General features: G+C 35.6%; 1 protein-coding gene and 2 pseudogenes across 5 annotated transcripts in view; 2 read left to right on the top strand and 1 right to left on the bottom strand.

Annotated features, from left to right (window-relative positions):
* Positions 1-18,196, bottom strand: part of ALKBH8 (alkB homolog 8, tRNA methyltransferase) — a 45,676-nt gene that overhangs the window by 6,090 nt on the left and 21,390 nt on the right. For all 5 annotated transcript variants that reach the window (XM_037505691.2, XM_037505692.2, XM_037505693.2 and 2 more), the window contains exons 8-10: positions 14,092-14,198; positions 8,389-8,540; positions 5,961-6,217 (exon numbers count right to left, since the gene is read on the bottom strand). In XM_037505691.2, coding sequence (XP_037361588.1) covers positions 5,961-6,217; positions 8,389-8,540; positions 14,092-14,198 — 516 coding nt within the window. The remainder of the gene's footprint in view (positions 1-5,960; positions 6,218-8,388; positions 8,541-14,091; positions 14,199-18,196) is intronic.
* On the top strand, positions 9,707-10,159 carry LOC119240256 (ubiquitin-40S ribosomal protein S27a-like; annotated as a pseudogene).
* On the top strand, positions 15,512-16,816 carry LOC119242407 (transcription factor BTF3-like; annotated as a pseudogene).

Genomic DNA, 18,196 nt, shown 5'->3' with positions numbered 1-18,196 from the left:
CTGCTCAATTTCTAACTGGTATTAAACAGTTTCTAAATACCCATCGATAGATAACAGGATAATGAAATTGTGGAGTAGATAGTCAGTGGATACTACTCAGTTAAGAAAAAAAGATGAAACAGTGCTTTGGGGAGCAAAATGGATGAATTTTGAGGTGAAGATGCTAAGTAACATAAATCAGAAAGTGAAAGACAATTATCAGATGGTTTCACTCACTTATGGGGTAACAACAACCAAAGAAAACAAACTAGTGATGCACAATAAAAAGAACTCTTAGACTCTGAAAAATATGCTGGTTACCAGAGAGGATGAGAGCTGGGTAGGAGGCTGGAGGGAGGGAAAGTGAAAGGGTAGGGTCACTGGAGCTCTGGTGAAAGGTGAAGGAAGCATGTGCAACTACGGAGGTGTGACATGGTACTCCTAAAATCACCGTTATGTAAACAACTGGCAAATCAATAAAAATTATGAAGCAAAAAAAACAGCTTCTACATTCTATGCCAGAGCTGAAGTACTTTCTGAGGTATAATAAAAGGCACCAAGCCAGAGGGAAAGCAGAGCAATATCCCTTCACTGTACTTGAAGATGGGAAAGTACCAGGGCCCATTAGTAACAATGGCACGATGCTCCATGAACTGCTCTCTTTACCTGTGTAAGAAACATCACAAGCTAATTACTTTTATTTCCACCCATATTCTATGCCACCGAACCAACACTCACAATAGCAAGAGGACAATCAAATAACATGCATATTATATTTGGGTGCTTGCTGACTTTTGTTACCATAAAATTCAATTCACGAATCAGAAGTTTCAAGTATGTCCAATTCTGAAAGATTGCTCTACCTTGCTGAAAGTCAAGAGGAAGAAATCCAACTTGTCTGCAAAACAAATTCCCAGAGACAGAACTCAATAGAGAAGGAAAGTTATTATCTGAGAACCAGAGATAAAACAGAACAAGAAAAGGAGCCAAACAAAATAACAGAAAATATCCTTCTTCCTGCCAGGCTATTACAGTTATTTGCACATTGTGCTCCTTTTTGCCACATGAGAGAGTAGGGGCAATTTTCGTCCTGAAGCACCAGCTCTAAAGCAGCCCTCACTCATGTCTGGCTCGGGACTTTCATCTTTCACTGACCTATTTCCCTGAGTCTTCCATGTATTGCATTCAAACTGTCAGTTTTTGTTCTCTTCTTTTTCTGCTTTTAAATTTCCTTAAGTTTGTATATCAAGGATAGAACCAAGTCTTTGAAAGTCTCCCTAATAATGATGTGTAATGTTAACAACAGGACAGAAAATGACTTATTTATAAACGCCCACAGACAATGAAAGGCTCATGTAAAGCTACACGTTTCTGGGTATTGGATAGAGAGCCATTACATAAACACATTTCAGTTGGGCTTAAAAGGTATACTCATACCCCTACTTAATGTTTTTATATTTTCAATAAAACACTAAACATGAAATTTTGGAAGTGCACGTAAAATATTGAATCTGGTAATCAAATATGCAAACTAAAACAAGGTTTTGTTTTTGTCCTACTTGAGTATCAAAAATATTTAACCAAAGGACACTACGGTGGTAGCTGTGTGACAAAACATATTCTCATAAAGTGCTGATAACAGTACAAATTTGCTCAGCCAATTTGAAAAAGCAATTTTGCAAACCTTGTTCTAAGAAAGACAAAAATGTTCACAATTTTTGACCCAATAATTCTTCTTCTAAAAGTTTATCCTAAGAAAATAATGCAAAATATAGAAAAATTTAAATCAGCAAATAAAATTTCCTTTTAAGAACCCACTAAATACACAGCAAAATCTTATCATCAGTGTGCCTAACCCTTTTAACACACTATGAATTATATACTATCACATTTCAGAAAAGGAAACTTTATCTCAAAGTAACTTGTCCCAAGCTAAATAGCTGAATAGTTAAATGGCAGTAATTTATTTATTTTTAATATTTATTTACATGTATTTGTTACATCCTTGTTCATTATTGTACAATGTTTGATTTCTCCTCTCAGGTGCAGTCCCCATTGAATTCCCACCATCAAGTCACTATAGTCCTTTGTACTCTTTCTACTCCCTATTTTAATCCCTCTCCCCCCACCCCACAAAATATCTCTGATTTATCGTTGCCTGCTAGTTTTGTCTTTTTATTTATTTGTTTTCTTCCCTGATCCCTTATTTGGTTCCCCTATATTCTTCCTATAAGTGAAACCATCCGCTATTTTTCTTTTCCCTTCTGGCTTATTTCACTGCACATAATCCCTTCCAGCTCCATCCATGCTGCAAATGGCAGCCATTTAAACCTGCCATTTGAGAGACCTGCCAGTGTCTCATTCCATAAATCCACTTTCTTCCTTCTTGTCATATTGTTTCTCAATATATATATTCATTACAGTGGTATTTATAATAGTTCCAAACTGAACACAACCAAATATGAATAGCATTTGACACTTAGAATAGCATCAAGTCCAGGAACTATGTAAGACTACATATCAAAATGAAAATATAAGTGATAAGAACAAGTCATCAAATTGTACACATATTTCTGACTATATAAAAACTTATTAAAAAGTACTGCGTGGCTACATCTTATGATAAATGGGTTTATTTTGGTATTAGAATTATAGGTAAATACCTTTCCTTTCACCTATTTTCTAAACTGAGGTTATATTATTGCTTTTTCGTAAAAATATGCAATTTTAATTATTAGGAAAATATGCAATTATAGGAAAATCACACAAGCAGGATACAGTTAAAAGTGCAAAGAAATAGTAAAGTACATCTTCACAGATTTGAATTCTGGTTTCAGTAAAACTTGCTGAAACACCTAGAATGATACTTAATATTGGAGTCTCTGTTTCTTCATCATAAAATGCCTACCTCTCAGTGTTAATACAAGAGTCAAATGAAATGTTTACTATTTCGCTATGTAGATGTTACTTGTTATTACTATGTGAAATGATTGTTAGACAAAAATTCTTGTTCTGAATTGGAGATAGGGAGAGAACTCCATATGTCCTAATGGTACTTTGCTCTGTGTTCAGGATCTTCCATTTGGAAGTTACCACGTTCCCTTCAAGGCTGCAGAAGTCAGTGGTGTACATGTTCTAATTTTCACATAAGGAATTGAAGGTGAATACACCTACTTCAGGTGTGCTCCTCACATTCAACAAAGCATTGATAAGCTTCTATTTTGTGGCAAGTAAGTGGACAGCAGAATGGCCATGGTTCCTGGCATGTCTGAGTTTACAGCCTGGGGCTCACTGTCACCTCTAGTCTCTCTGGCCTCTCTTTGCAGAGCACCAGAAAGGATGGATGCTGTGTTGGAGATGAGGTTCTAATACTAGCCCTGCATGTCACACCTGACTGAGCATCCATTTTCCCATCTGTAAGCTGGAGATAATAACACCAATCCATAGACTATGTGTGGGAAAACAGCACAGCCCTTAACACACAGCAGGTTCTTGACATGACTAGCTTCCTTTCTGTTCTTTCCTTTCCTGGGGAAGTCAACAGTTAAAACAGAAATGTAGACAATAAGACTAAGTCAACATATCTCCAATTCTTATCATTATAAATAGACTCCTGGCATCAACATCATCAACATCATCGTATTTTCAATTCCAATTATTTACAGCAATTAAGAAAGTCCAGACCAAATGTTAAATAATTATTGATCTAAGAACCACATTTGAACTGAAAGTGCTCTGGGACCAATGCACAGAACACCACTTAGTGGAACGAGCTGGGCCAAGCTCTAAGGATAAACATCTCATCTACTATCAGTCCCCATATAAAGGCCGTAAGTCTCTTGAAAGTAAAAAGCTCCTTGCTTATAAAATTTAACTCTGAAACTAAAACCAATAGCTAGCACTAGTAAAAGAAATGAAGAGCAACTGGGGAAGTCTAAAAAAGAAATAGATCTTAGCCACACTATGACATTTTGAATTAAAGAGAAGGACAAGCTCAGGCTTGACTCAGATCAGTAAGACAGATTCACCACACATAGTTCTTACAGAAATGAAAAACAGTTCATTAAACTATTTTTATGAGAGTCCAAGCTAATATTTTAAGACTGCATCTTGTTAAGGAAATTATATGATGTAGTGACACTAATAGTCTTTTAGGTTCCGGGCCTATCCTACACTTAAATGCCCAGAATGAAAGGTCACATCCTCTTACGAAGGTCAAGAAATGGGCATAATGTCATGCTCATAGATGGTTGTTCAAAAAATACTAAGATATCATTGCTCCATCCAGGTTGTGTGCTTTAAAAGCCTTAAAACAACTTTAAAAAGCAGGCTTCCCTTTTATCTTACCAATTCCATTCCTGGTATAGGGAAGACCGTAACTCCAACCAGACAAGCAGTTTTCATATATTCACTAAACCAACACTTACTGAGCCTTCCCTTTGGTCAGACACTGCAGTTGGCTCTAAGAATAGCAAACAGGAAGGAATAGATCCAGATGCCACTGACACAATGAAAGTAGACAGTGGAGAATGAGCTACTTCTGATGTTGTAGTCCTGATAAATATATTCCTACTTGTGTCAGCTTCAGATTTTTCATTCAGTTGCCTGTTTACCAAGAAACGTTTCTTTTCCATTATAACAGGATAATGTTACTATGTCTAAGACTTCAACCTAGTTTCACTATCACAAGTGATACCTGAGTAGATAAAGGCACAGGCTATCATCAAGTCCAAAAGCAGATCTTACAAGTGACATATTTCTATAGTACCTTAAGATTAAAATACCACATCACTTTGTTTTGAACTCTGGTTAGAGTTGAAAGTAAAAAGCTCCTTGCTTATAAAATTTAACTCTGAAACTAAAACCAGCTAGCACTAGTAAAATAAATGAAGAACAATTGGGGAAGTCTAAAAAAGAAACAGATCTTAGCCACACTATGACATTTTGAATTAAAGAGAAGGACAAGCTCAGGCTTGCGATTTTAAGTAGCACATTAAAAACCTACTTCTGCTTTAACATGAACAAACTTAACTCGCTACATCGACTAAAATTTAACTGTAAATAAAATGACAATGGCTAATGTCTTATCTTGATGAAAGGCTATTCTTGATCTTTCCTCAACCACAATAGTAACTTATTTTCTTCATACAGGTGCACAGTATCTATGATGAGGTTAAAAATGAAGATTATCGGCGATCTGGCACACTCAAAAAAATGGAATGTAGACGGCTTCCTCTCTTCTTACCTACTCCCCTCACTCTGTGCCTTCCTCTCCAAATCTCAGTAAAGGGAAAAGCCAGGCCTCACAGAACAAGTTGCTATGAATATTACAATAATGCACTAACAGGAAGAACTTTCTACTTCCTAGGTCAGCAAAAGAAAAAGTGGTCCATAGAAAAGGAAATCATAGCAATGGAGAACAGAAACATAGACACAGACAGAAAAAAATTCAAACCTTAGTAAATTCTTTAATCTACTTGAGTTTACATTTCTTCAACAGTAAGAAACCAATAAATACTAACCTTTTTTTCCTACTAGGAGTAAAAGAATACTAGATTTGGAGTCAGAGGCATGAATTCAAGTTCATCCCCTGATCATATTACATCAGGGAAGTTTCTTCATTTATAAAAGGATGAAAATATCTGTTTAATCTTTTTCATATTTAGAAGAAGCCTAGCAAAGAGGAGGGCTTCTACAAAAATCCTTTCTAACAGATCAATACATGATAGTTGTACTGATAAATAATCTTGAGAGCAAAATCTAAAGAGAAAAAAAGAAAAGAACTCCAAACAATGGCCTGACCATAACACTTTAGGTGAGCAAAAAAGAATGGGTATACTCATTAATTTTCAAGCTGTTGGTCATAGCTTTTCCTCAATGATCTTAAAAAAAAAACAAACCAGTGTTATATCACATGGGGGAAAGTGTTTTACAAATAAGTAAAACAGGAAACAAAAAAGCCAAAAGCAACAATTACTTGCCATGTATAAGTCCTTATTGATGCCGAGATATTTTCCATTTCCACATCCAACATCTGCCACTAACGAACCACTTGGCAATGCTTTCAAAAACTCCACAATGTGTGGCCATGGGGTGTGCCTTGTGCTGCTGAAGTGCCCAGCGATTTCTTCATAAACTCGGTGGACATATTCTTGCTCTAGCTGGGAAGCTCCTTTATCACTCTCTGGAAATGATGGGGCGGTCACCTTCATTTGGCTGTCACAGACCAAATGGTAACCTAGTAAAAAAGTAAAACAATATAAAACTTTTGTTCTTATCCAAATGATTCCTTAGGTTTCCCAAAAGATACAGCAAATCAATCCAAATTTAATGACTAAGAATAAGCAGACTCTAATTTAGCAGTTAAAATACCTTATATCTAAGAAGTCCAATTATATTGATATGTGTAGCGGTCTGACATAAAAAAGAGGGGATTCACTTGCAACAAAACATCGTTATAATTCTTTTTTTTTTAAAGATTTGTTTATTTATACAAGACTGGGGTACAGGCCAGAGGTACGGGAGGGCGAGAGAATTCACCAGAGACAGAGAGGGGAGCAGAACAGGTAGAATGACGGAAAACACTATGAGGGGAGCAGCGGGCAAGACAGGAGAGGTCTGCCGGGCCATGTGGGTTTCTCCCTGGCTGGTCGGGAATCGAACCCGCAATGCAGAGGCTGTGGACAGTTTCACAGCACTGTGCTTAACCCACTGCGCCACCGGGGAGGCCCAACATCATCATAATACTGCATGCCTTATAATATAGCTTTTATTTTGTTTTGGGTTAAAGGGTCCTTACATATACAGAAAAGAATATTGATGGGCCTCACTTAAACAGAAAAAAATTAGCTAAACTAAAAAGATTTAGTGTTTTTCCAAGTTTTGGATGCACCAGGTTCTCAGAAGAACAAGACCAAAAGCAGTGCGTCATTTGTTAATAGCCACAAGTACCTCATAAACACTATTGAGGTAGTTTATATGGATTGCCTCAGTGACACTATGAGATAGGTACTATTATATCCATTTTGCAGATGAGGAAACTGAAGCACAAAACATGAATTAACTATCTCAAGATAACAAAGACAGGAAATCATGTAAATAAGATTTTTGAACTCAGCAGGGAGATTCCAGAGCCTCCTTCTCAATGACTACACTGTTATCTCCTCCAACAAAATAAGCAATTCCCAAGGAGAGCACCACCAAGGAAAGGAGATGACAAAGGAAATTAGGATGCAATGTCTCAAATTAATTGTGAAATTATTCCCTGTTCCCTGCAATAAAGTCTAATCTTCATTTTAAATCCGTGCCTCGTCTCTGCCACATTTTGCCTATAGCAGAATTATATTATAATATATTTTATAATTTTGTGATGTAACTATAAACAATTATAACTTCTCAATGAATATCCTTAACAAATAAATATTTGCATATGAAAACTAGTTTTTCTCTCCAACTAGACTTCCAAGTTCCTTAAGAACAGAAGCCATACTTCATTTTTCTCTACATTGTAATACTATTGGTAATGTTAGATACTCATCACATACTAAATAAACATTTTTAATTGATTAAAAAAATTGATGTTCTAACTTTCAATGACATTTTTAGCAAAAGAAACAAAAACCTGTTTTAAGCTTCACTAATACCATGATAGCTAATATATTCAAGTTTTCCAACAGAATAACATCTTGTGGAAATAATAAGCATTTTAAATTTGAAATGTTTTAAAGCTTATTACCAAATCCAAAATTTACTGCTAGATGCCACCCATTATTGAAACCCCCAGGATACAAAAAGTATCTGACCATCACTGTCATAAAATATTGTTTATAAAATGAATGGGGTTTTTACTGACTCCAAGATACCCAGGTCCTATGTACTTGCAAGACAATTCAAAATAGCCTCCTCTTTACAAATTTTTGAACATGTCTTCTATTCCCTTCTAGGTTTCCAAGTTGACCAAAACTTAAGTCACTATTTATCCCCCTAGAGTTACCTGTTTATTAAAGAGCAATTTGTCATCTCCAGCTTCCCTGTTGGGGTCCTGAGAAGTAATTTAGAAACTTGACAAGCTGCTTCCACCAAAATCTATTTTTGTCTAGGTGATAATTTACTTTCCTACAATCGTAACACTTTTAAATGTGACTTCAATACATAAAATATTTATTTGGCATTGAGCTCAAGTACTATGTTCGGGGAAAATAAAGCTGAATAAGATACAGTCCCTATCTTCAAGGAACACAAACATCTCATGGGGTGGTTAAGAAGTACATTAAGTACAAAACAAGGCAGAATATGGATAATGCCACTAGAAAAGTTAAGACAAAGTTCTCATTGGTTCTGATGGCACTTTAAAAGATTTTTATTCTGTATTTACTTCATTTCACAATAGGAACAAAATAAAATACTTACTGCAGTTACAAGGTGTTTGTCTCACTTTCCTAAATGTATATGATGTCCGTATTCCCCTCTTGCTTAAAGTTAGGTCTCCAACATCACTGGTTATAATTCCACTTTTATGACCCTTTGATGCTTGAACAGTATCAAATTTTCTGGGTGTGATTCTAAAAACAACAGTCAAAATAATTTAACACTGTGATTATAAAAATATTTCAAGTCCTTTAAAATTAAATATTGAGGGAGTGCACATATCAATTAAATTCCCTGTTTTGTTAAACATTATAGAAAAAAGAAAGAAATAGAAGTCTCTGTTTTTAAGGAAATTATCTTCAGGAATAAACAGAATTTAAAAGACAGTTTAAAAGATTAGTGAAATTAAAAGCAGGTTCTTTGAAAAAATAAACAAAATAGACAAATCTCTGGTTAAATCCACAAAAAAAAGGGGTGGGGAACTCTACTAAATACAATCAGACACAAGAGAGCAGTTACAACAGACATATCAGACATACATACAGAGACTATTCTGAAAATCTATGTCAATAAATTGAATAACCTAGAAGATATGGACAAATTCTTAGAAGCATACAACCTCTGAGACCAGATCAGAAAGAAATAGAAAACCCAAACAAATCAATTACAAACAAGGAAATGGAAACAGTAATCGAAAGCCCCAAAAAACAAAGCCCAGCACCAGATGTTTTCACTGCTGAATTCTATCAAACCTTCAAAGATTAATTAATTCCTATCCTTCTCAAACATTTCAAAAAAACTGAGGAAGAGGGAATACTTTCAAACACATCTTGTCAGACTAAAATTACTCTGATGCCAAAAGCAAACAAAAACATCACAATAAATGAAAATTATAGACCAATATCCCGGATGAACACAGGTAAAAAATGCTCAACAAAATCTTACAAATCTCAACAAATTCAGCAACACATTAAAAGGACTATATAACCAAATGGGATTATTCCAGGCATGCATGGAAGTTTCAACATTTGCAATTGATCAATGTAATTCACCACATCAACAAAAGGAAAGATAACTATCACATGATCATAACAACAGATGGAGTGCATTAGATAAGAGTCAACGTTTATTTATAATAAAAATATTCAAAAAACGGGGATAGAAGGAATATATCTAAGCATAATAAAGGTAATATATGACAAGCCCACAACCAACATCACATTTAATAATGAAAAACTAAAAGCGTTTCCTCTAAAAACAGGTACAAGATACCGATGTTCACTTTCACTACTAGTATTCATATGTTAAGAATACAGAATTTGCTTTCCCATCAGCCATCTGCAGTGGAACCTCCACCAAGATGCAGATTTTCATTTAAACCCTTACAGGAAAGACTATCGCTCTTGAGGTTGAACCCTTGAATACAACAGAAAATGTAAAAGCCAAGATCCAGGAATTCCTCCTGATCAGCAGCAACTGGTATTTGCTGGCAAACAACTGGAAAATGGATGTACTTTGTCTGAGTACAACATTCAAGAGGAATCCACTCTTCTCTTGTCTTGAGACTGTGTGGTGGGGCTAAGAAAATAAAGAAAAAGTCTTACACTGCTGCCAAAATATAAACATTAGAGAAAGAAGGCTAAGCTGGCTATCATAAGAATGGCAAAAATCAGTTGCTTTTGTCAGGAATGCCCTTCAGATGAATGTGGTGCTGGAGCTTTTTATGGTCACCCACTTCAGCAGACACTGTGGCAAATGTTGTCTGACCTATTGTTTCAACAAACCAGAAGACATGTTATTGTGTATAAGTTAATGAAAGACAATAACAAAAAAAAATTATGAATTCTTTAAACATCTCTGAACATTTCTTTTCCTCTATGCATTCAAATTATAATCTAAGTTGGGAAAATGTTAAATAAAAAGATAGAAACATTTTAATAGATTAATAATTCAATACAATAGTAAAGATATCACATGGTAGTAGGAAACAATATAGTCTCTAGGAGCCAAAATAAGGGATAAATTATTTCAAGCTAATGTAGTCAGGAAAGCTTTATAAGTTACAAAGGAAGTAAAAGTTGAAGTTGAGTTATATCTAAAACAAAGTGAAAGGAAAGAGAAAGTAATTTACTACATTAAGAGTTGGCAAAAATGTGAAGATGAGAAAGCACAGTATAAGTTGAAAGTCAGGGAGCAAACAAATTTGGTTATAACATATAACCATAAGCATTATACCTGGCTTCCTCTCTTGGTTCTGCCACCTAATGGTTTTGGAACTTTGTGCAAGTTATATGACCTCTTTATGCTCCAATTTCCTTTAAAAATGGGCTAAAAGCATGGAACAAACTGTCCACTATGACTGTTTGAGTGAAACGAGTTAACATAAGTAAAGCTTTTAGAACAATGCCTGGCACCAAGCATGTTTCAAAAATAATTTAAAGGAGGGCCTCCCAGCGGTTGAGTGCTGTGTCTGCAGCGCAGGTTTGATCCCCGGCTGCTCCCCAGCCACCTGAGGAGGGTCCCACATGGCACGCAGACCTCTCCTGCCGCCCTCTGCTCCCCTCCGCAGTGTACTTCGGTCCTTCTGCCTGTTCTGCTCCCCGCTCTGGCTCTGGTGAATTCTCTCACCCTCCCATGCTTCTGACTGTACCCAGTGCTTGTATAAATAAATAAAAATAAATCTTTAAAATAAAAAAAAATAATAATAATTTAAAGGAAAATTCACATAAACTCATGAATTAATGTCTCCCAGGGCCAATCAAATAATATAAAAGAATGAAGCTGATGGATTTGTTTGAAAATACAATGTTTGCCATTAAAGACATAGGAAAAAAATCTTCACATAAAAAAGCAAAGTGTTCTCTTGTACTTTTTTAAAAATACACATTCCCACTCATTTTAGCTTTCCATTTCCTACTCTTAGCATGCACATGAATTCGAGAAATAGTTTTCATTTAATTTTATTTTTTAAAATAAAAACAATAGTGTAAGCACAGGGATAAACAACAACTGACACTCAGTTTATGATCAGGAAGTCACAGAAAGCAGTAGGAACTATAGAACATTGGAAAATGAGGACCTCATCAAAAGAAGGCCATTGAGAGTCTCGGCTACTACTGTCAATGTACTAAGTACTATGTACTATGGGCCCAATGTTGTCAGATCTTCTCAATTTTCAAGAGAAACTGAAAAATCAAATTTTTATGTAAGAATCCCTGACTTTAATATGTAAACATTTCAAAAAGAATGGTACCATGTGGACTGCCACTGCCCCAGTCAGGGAAACACATCTGACTACTCTATTTGACCCAAGTGCTGCCAGTTTACCACCTCTGAACTCAACCAAATTAAAAGTGTTTGGAACTAGTACTATATCGCAGTGTTCATTCAACCTTCCTCAGCTCATATCCCTTCAACAAGTACACTTTTTTTCAACACAGAGATGAATGTATTTTTTATCAAGGCTTATTCCCTGTATTTTATACACACACACACTCATATTTAAGTGCATTAAATGTGATTTTTCAATGCATTTTCCCTTCTTACCAAAGATTCTAGTGAAGTTGGCATACCACATGTTTTGTCAGTCTTTGATCCTTTCTCTGTCAGGGCTCCCTCATACAAACACACGTAAAATCTATATTACAAGCAATGTAGGTATCAATGGAGGCCTTTAAAAATAATACTGAGGATTTTTTCCATAAAGTTTTTTTAGACAATTTTGATTCTAGAGGAAGGCTTAAAAACAAATACTATCTGTAATTCAAATTTCCAGATATATTGCTCTTAACAATACAACATACTTTGAACAAGAATAATGTGACCAAAATGATGTTTAGGAGAAATAATCTGTACCTTTAGACCAAACAGATTAAAATATTTTCATATGAAAAGTGATTTTTACTTTGTACTTGCTCTAATATCACAATTCTTAAGTTTAAATGCTACCAATAGTAAAAGAGCTTGAACCTAAAAAAAGAAAATGAGAATAATCTCAAAATTCTAAATGGCTCTAAAACCAAAAAGCAAGTAAATTTGAGCCTCAGTGCACAAAGTAAGACTGTTTTGATGGCTCACATTTGGGGTACATTAGAAATTAATTCACATGTTCATTTCCCTGAGTTTTTATGAAAATGCCTCAGCAAAAATCTCCAGCAGAATAGTACTAATAAGTACAGAACTCAACAGCATTTAAAGTACAATATATGTAAATTTTAGCAGTGTGATGATTTAAAGGCCTCAAAAGGCCAAGGAAATATGCCTCCAAAAGTGCTTAACTCATTTCTTTCAGATTAGAGCAATCAAACTAACTCAAAGTCATGGACATTCTATGAAATAATTGGTCTCCTTGAAAGTGTCAATGTCATAAAAAACAAAGGAAAGCTGAGGGACTGTATCAAATTAAAGAAGGCTAAACAGAATTGACAACTTGATGTAATACAGGATCATAAATTTTCTTCTGAAAAGCTTACAATAAAGTACTGACAAAGATTCTCTCTTTGACCAAACTTTAGTCAGGCTCCTCTGAGCGCATCCTTGGGCAATTCTCCAAAAGCCCAGGGAGCAAGAATCATAAGTCAATTTAGACATACTCCCTCACACTCAGTATCTGATTGCACTCAATAACTGACCAAAATTCCTACTCCCCACCATCTCCCGGGAGATGACTAATCCCCCTGCATGTCTGCAGCAAGAACCCCATGCTCAGTTTGGGTAAAATCCTCCCTTTACTAATGATTCTTCTTCTTAGGAATTTTCCATCCATTGCCACTGCCACAGTCCCAAACCTGGCTCCTGGGCCATAAAACCTCACTTTTTCCTGTGGCTTTTGGAAATGAGCCCACTTCTATACTGATGTGTCTTTTCTTCTGTTTCAACAGCTCCTGAAAAAAATCTGGTTTTGCTGTTTTAACTACTGTCAGATTCTGGTTTGTCTCTGACAGTATTATAAAGTATAACGAGCAAAACCCAAAGACAGTTTGTATAAGAATATGATAACAGTATTTTACCAATGCTGAATTTCCTGAATTTGAGGATTGTACTATGGTTTTATAGAACAGGGGTTGGTAAACTTTCTCTGTAACAGGGTAAGATAGCAAATATATTAGGCACAGAGGACCACATATAGTCTCTGTGGCATATTCTTTGTTGTTTTTGTTATTTACAACCCTTTAAAAGTGTAAAAACTAACTATAGCTCAAGAACTTCATAATAACATGCCTAGGGCTATACCTGGACAACAAAGCATAGTTTGCCAGGCCCAGATTTATAGAATATTCTTGACCTTAGGGAATATACAATGAAGCACATAAGGATAAAAGGTCATGATATCTGCAACTTACTTTCAAATGATTCAGCAAAATTAATAATGGCAGCATATGTGAGAAAGAAATAAAGCACATAACAAAATGTTCACAATTGATAAATCTAGGTGAAAGGTGAAGGGAGTTCACTGTACTAAGTTTGTAACTTTAAACTTGATTTTTTAAATCAAAATGAAAGGTTAATACAAAAAAAGGGGGTTCCTGGGGATTTAAACCCAGAAGCCTTCATGAGCAGGCATAGGGCATGGCTTTTTTAAATCAAAATGAAAGGTTAATACAAAAAAAGGGGGTTCCTGGGGATTTAAACCCAGAAGCCTTCATGGGCAGGCAAAGGGCATGGCTCTGATGGCTCAGGTAGGTGAGAGTGAGAGCTCTCCCAAAGCCAAAGGTCCCCCATCATCAAGGTCATCCCAAAACCTACCCATGGGTCCAAAGGTATCGAGCTTCTCCTGTCATCACCAGCAAACTCCGACGAGGCAACATAACTGGCACTGTGACACCATCTGGGTGCTTAAAATCCATGACAATCTTGAAAGAAAGAAAAAAGCATTAAGAGCAATCCAAAATGTCAAGTACCCAAGGACAAGAATGACTCATTGATTCTGGCCATCTTTCTACATTAATAGAGAATACAACATGATAACATTTATAAACAAACATAGCAATGGTTCTCAAACTTGAGACCACATAAAAATTAACTGAATAACTAAAAAACATACTTCTTCCTTAAAGATTCAGATTCAGCCTTTCAAGTCATGTAGCATTATGTATTTTAAAAGCTGATATAGAGATAATCAAAGAACCCAGGATCATTTTCAGAAAATCTTCCTACTTTGTGCTCAAATATTATGAGTAATAACTTACAATGATACAACACTCAAGAAAATGTTTTTGTCCTCAGGAACCCAAATACCAAAGAATTCAGCCTAAACACAGCAGCAGATGACTCTGTGAATTTAAAAGGCATGCTATGCCACACGGCTGAAAAATATTTTTTTAAGTGAACAAATCAAACCACTTGAAAAATAAATATGACAACCAAGGATCAGCAGGACTAAGAGAATTTAGCATAACATCTTTGTTAAAAGTAAATGTAAACTTTGTTAAAAGTACCTGGCACAAAATAAGTATATTCAATAACTGTTAACTGCTATTATTACTAATAGCAACATTGGACAGAATTAGATAATGCACACATAAATTCTTTGTAAACTATAAAGAATTATACAGATGTAAACTAGTTTTTTTCCTTTCTCATTTGCCCTTCCAATCTGAATGTGGAAAATAAAGATGACAGAGTTTAAATTTCCAACAATTAATGTTCCAAATGATCACATGTAATTTTAAATAGCCATACTTCAAAAGCATTTTATTCCTAAACACTACAGGTGAATTCTGAAGTTGTAGGGATGAAGTGTAGAGATACTTACAACTTCCCTGAAAAGTAAAAATTAAAATTTTCATTAAAAAATATTGGAGAGCTAAAAGTCCACTGTGACCCATTTTTAAGTCAATACATAGGTTTCAATTTTCTGAAAAGACACTAAGGACTATGTATAGGGAAGAAAGAGCATATTCATTAATTACTTTATTAATCAGTTATGGGTTAAAGGACTGACAACTGTTGATGGAAAAATATTCTAAGAAAATAGACTCTAATTAATGGATTAAAAAATATTTATTAACCAGGGTATGAGGATCAAAGGCCACCCATCCAGAGGTTACAGTGTCTGGGCTAATTAATCTAAAACATGTTTGACAAATACACAGTACCTATCTGCCTGTGAAATTTAAATACATTTCCTCCTATCAAAGGAGGGAAATGCTTTAAACTAGGACAAATGAATAGAACTGACAAGAAAAGTAAGATTATGACATAAATCAATTTGGAAATACTTGTCCTGAAACACACAGGCCAAATTTCAAGGAAGAAAACTATACTACTGAAAAAAGTCAAATAGGAAGGGAATTATGTTAAAAAATGTACAAAATTCTTATTATTGATTATTTTTGATGACCATTACTGATTTGCTAGAGATGCACAGAATTCAGGAGAGCAGTTTACTTACTGTTTACCAGTTTAGCATAAGAAGATAAAAGATGTAGACCAATATGCAGACGCTGCACTGTGCCCCAGGCATGCCAGGGCGGAGCTCTAAGGCCACCGTGCCTGACGGGTTCACTAGCCAGGAGCTCTCTATACCCCAATTATTGGAACTTTTATGAAGATTTCCTCAGACAAGCATAACAGATCATTCACTCCACTTCAAGACCCTCTTCCCCCCATGGAGACTGGAGGGCAGGCTAAAAATTCCAAGCTTGGCTCAGTCTTTCTAGTGAGCGGCCACCAAAAGCCACATCATTAGAACAAAAGACACCCAGGAAACTCCAAGGAACACTGTGTCAGGAACTAGGGTAAGATAAAAACTACTGGAACTAAAGTTGCTTCTACTACTTTTATTGCTTAGGGAATTATAGGAGTTTTAGGAGTTCTGTGCCAGAAACTAGGGGCAGAAAACAATGTACATACACTTTCTATTATCTCATAGGTAGACCATGTGAAGGCATAACTTTTTTAAGTTAAGGAACTAATTTTTACTTAATATATTAAAGGTAGCCTCTAGCTGCCCTCTTGCCCCATGTGTATGTACCTAATGTCAACCAGTTCCCTGGGCAGCCTACTTCAATGAAAGAACTATCCTGAATGAGGAAAACTTGCTAAACTGCAAGCACAAGGGCACACTGGTAGGCAAACTGCGGTTTGCAGGAAGAAGGTGATTCACAGAAGATCTACAGCAGTTGATTAAAAACTTCAGCTCTCCTTAAAGAGATTAGGGAAGTATGTTCGCAAACTAAGGGACAATGATTGACTTTAGCAACCCTAGAGCTCAGGCATCTCTGCAGTGAACACCTTCACCATGACAGGCCAGGCTGAGAAAAAGCTGCTGACAGAAATGCCACCCAGCATCTTAACTAAACCAGCCCGGTGCAGACAGTCCGGGGAGCTTAAGGAGACTGGCTGAAGCTCTGCCCGAATCTGTGGATGGAAAAGCACTCTGCCTGTTACTGGAGTAGAGGTGAATGATGACAGCATTCCAGATCTTGTGGAAAATTTTGATGACGCTTTCAAGAATGAGGCAAAGTGAATTGAGTCAACTTTTAAAGATAAGACCCAAAGAAGTTACTGGGAGCTACTATTTTATATTGAATATTATGGCTACTTTTAAAAATTTTGGTCATGTTCTGATAAAAATCTAGATCTCTAATTTAAAGCTCAACACCCTTGGACACTACATCACTTTTCTAGTTTTTGCTAATGAAGTTGAAGAAACATAGGAATTAAGTTGGAAACACAGGTTGAAAAGTTCTTTGGCTAATTTAAAGAAAATTAAATGTGCATTTTTCTATGAAAATGAAATTTTTTCTTAAAACATTCCATCGTGGAAGCAAAGTATTATTAGCATCATATTTAAAGTATCTGTATCTTAACTAAATAAACGCTGAAAGAAAGACCCACACAATTGTTTAAATTCCCTAAGGATGTACAATCAACAATACTCCCCTGAAGTGCTGAATCATTCTGCCATGTGACATTTCGGCACTACAGGAGCTTTTTCCAATTATTCTTTTTGGTTTTACCTATTTTCTTTACTTTCTGAGATGGCAGAATCAATAAAGATCAAGCTCCCAGTCAGCACATGAGGCATGACTGAGGATAAAGTTGAGTTCAAAGCAAACAAACAAAAGAATCCAGACATTCTCATCTTAGAAACCCTTCATAAGTTCAAAATACAATAGATTAAAAGTCCCAGCTACAGCTATCATTTCTCTCTCCTAAGAAAAGATTAATGACATGTAAGGACACAAAGAAATAAACAGATCTCCAAACAGTGGCTAAACAGAAAAATGGAGACTATCTTGCTACGGGGAACACTTATGAGAAAGAAGACAAACTTAATTCTGATCCTTAGAAATAGGCTGAGATCATTAACCTTTTGAAAGCCTGAAGGATATATAGATGATGGATTATATGACGTGAAGAATGATTCATGGAGAATGATGAAAGTGAAGAAGATAGAAGTTACTATATTTAACTGGAAAAAACATTTCATAGCTGAGAATTTAGCAGAATAGGAAGAAGTCCACTGGTTTCTCATCTGTTAAATATAAATCTTCTGCTGTTACACTAACATTTTCACAGGGCCCAAATGAAATAAGAGTTTGCTTTTTATTTTAAATAGCAAATAAGTGACTCCACATACCTCCTCATGGCTATGTCCAGGATGTGGTAAAGGAGAGAAGAAAAAAGGGAGACAGACTTATAACCGCAAGGATACAAGACTGAAGTCACACAACTATTTACAAAGAAAGACAATTTTACTAAAAATGTGTTTATAAACTATCCCTGAGATCATGCTCAGCGAAATAAGCCAGAAAGAAAAAGAAAAATACCGGATGGTCTCACTCATAGCAGGAATCTAGAAAACTTAAATAAGGGACCAGGAAAAAGAATAACTATAAGAAAG

This window comes from Talpa occidentalis, unplaced genomic scaffold (genome assembly GCF_014898055.3).
Source record: "Talpa occidentalis isolate TD23 unplaced genomic scaffold, MPIMG_talOcc4v2.1 talOcc4.12, whole genome shotgun sequence".
Taxonomy (NCBI): Eukaryota; Metazoa; Chordata; class Mammalia; order Eulipotyphla; family Talpidae; genus Talpa; species Talpa occidentalis.
This window is presented reverse-complemented; position numbering and strand designations above follow the sequence as displayed.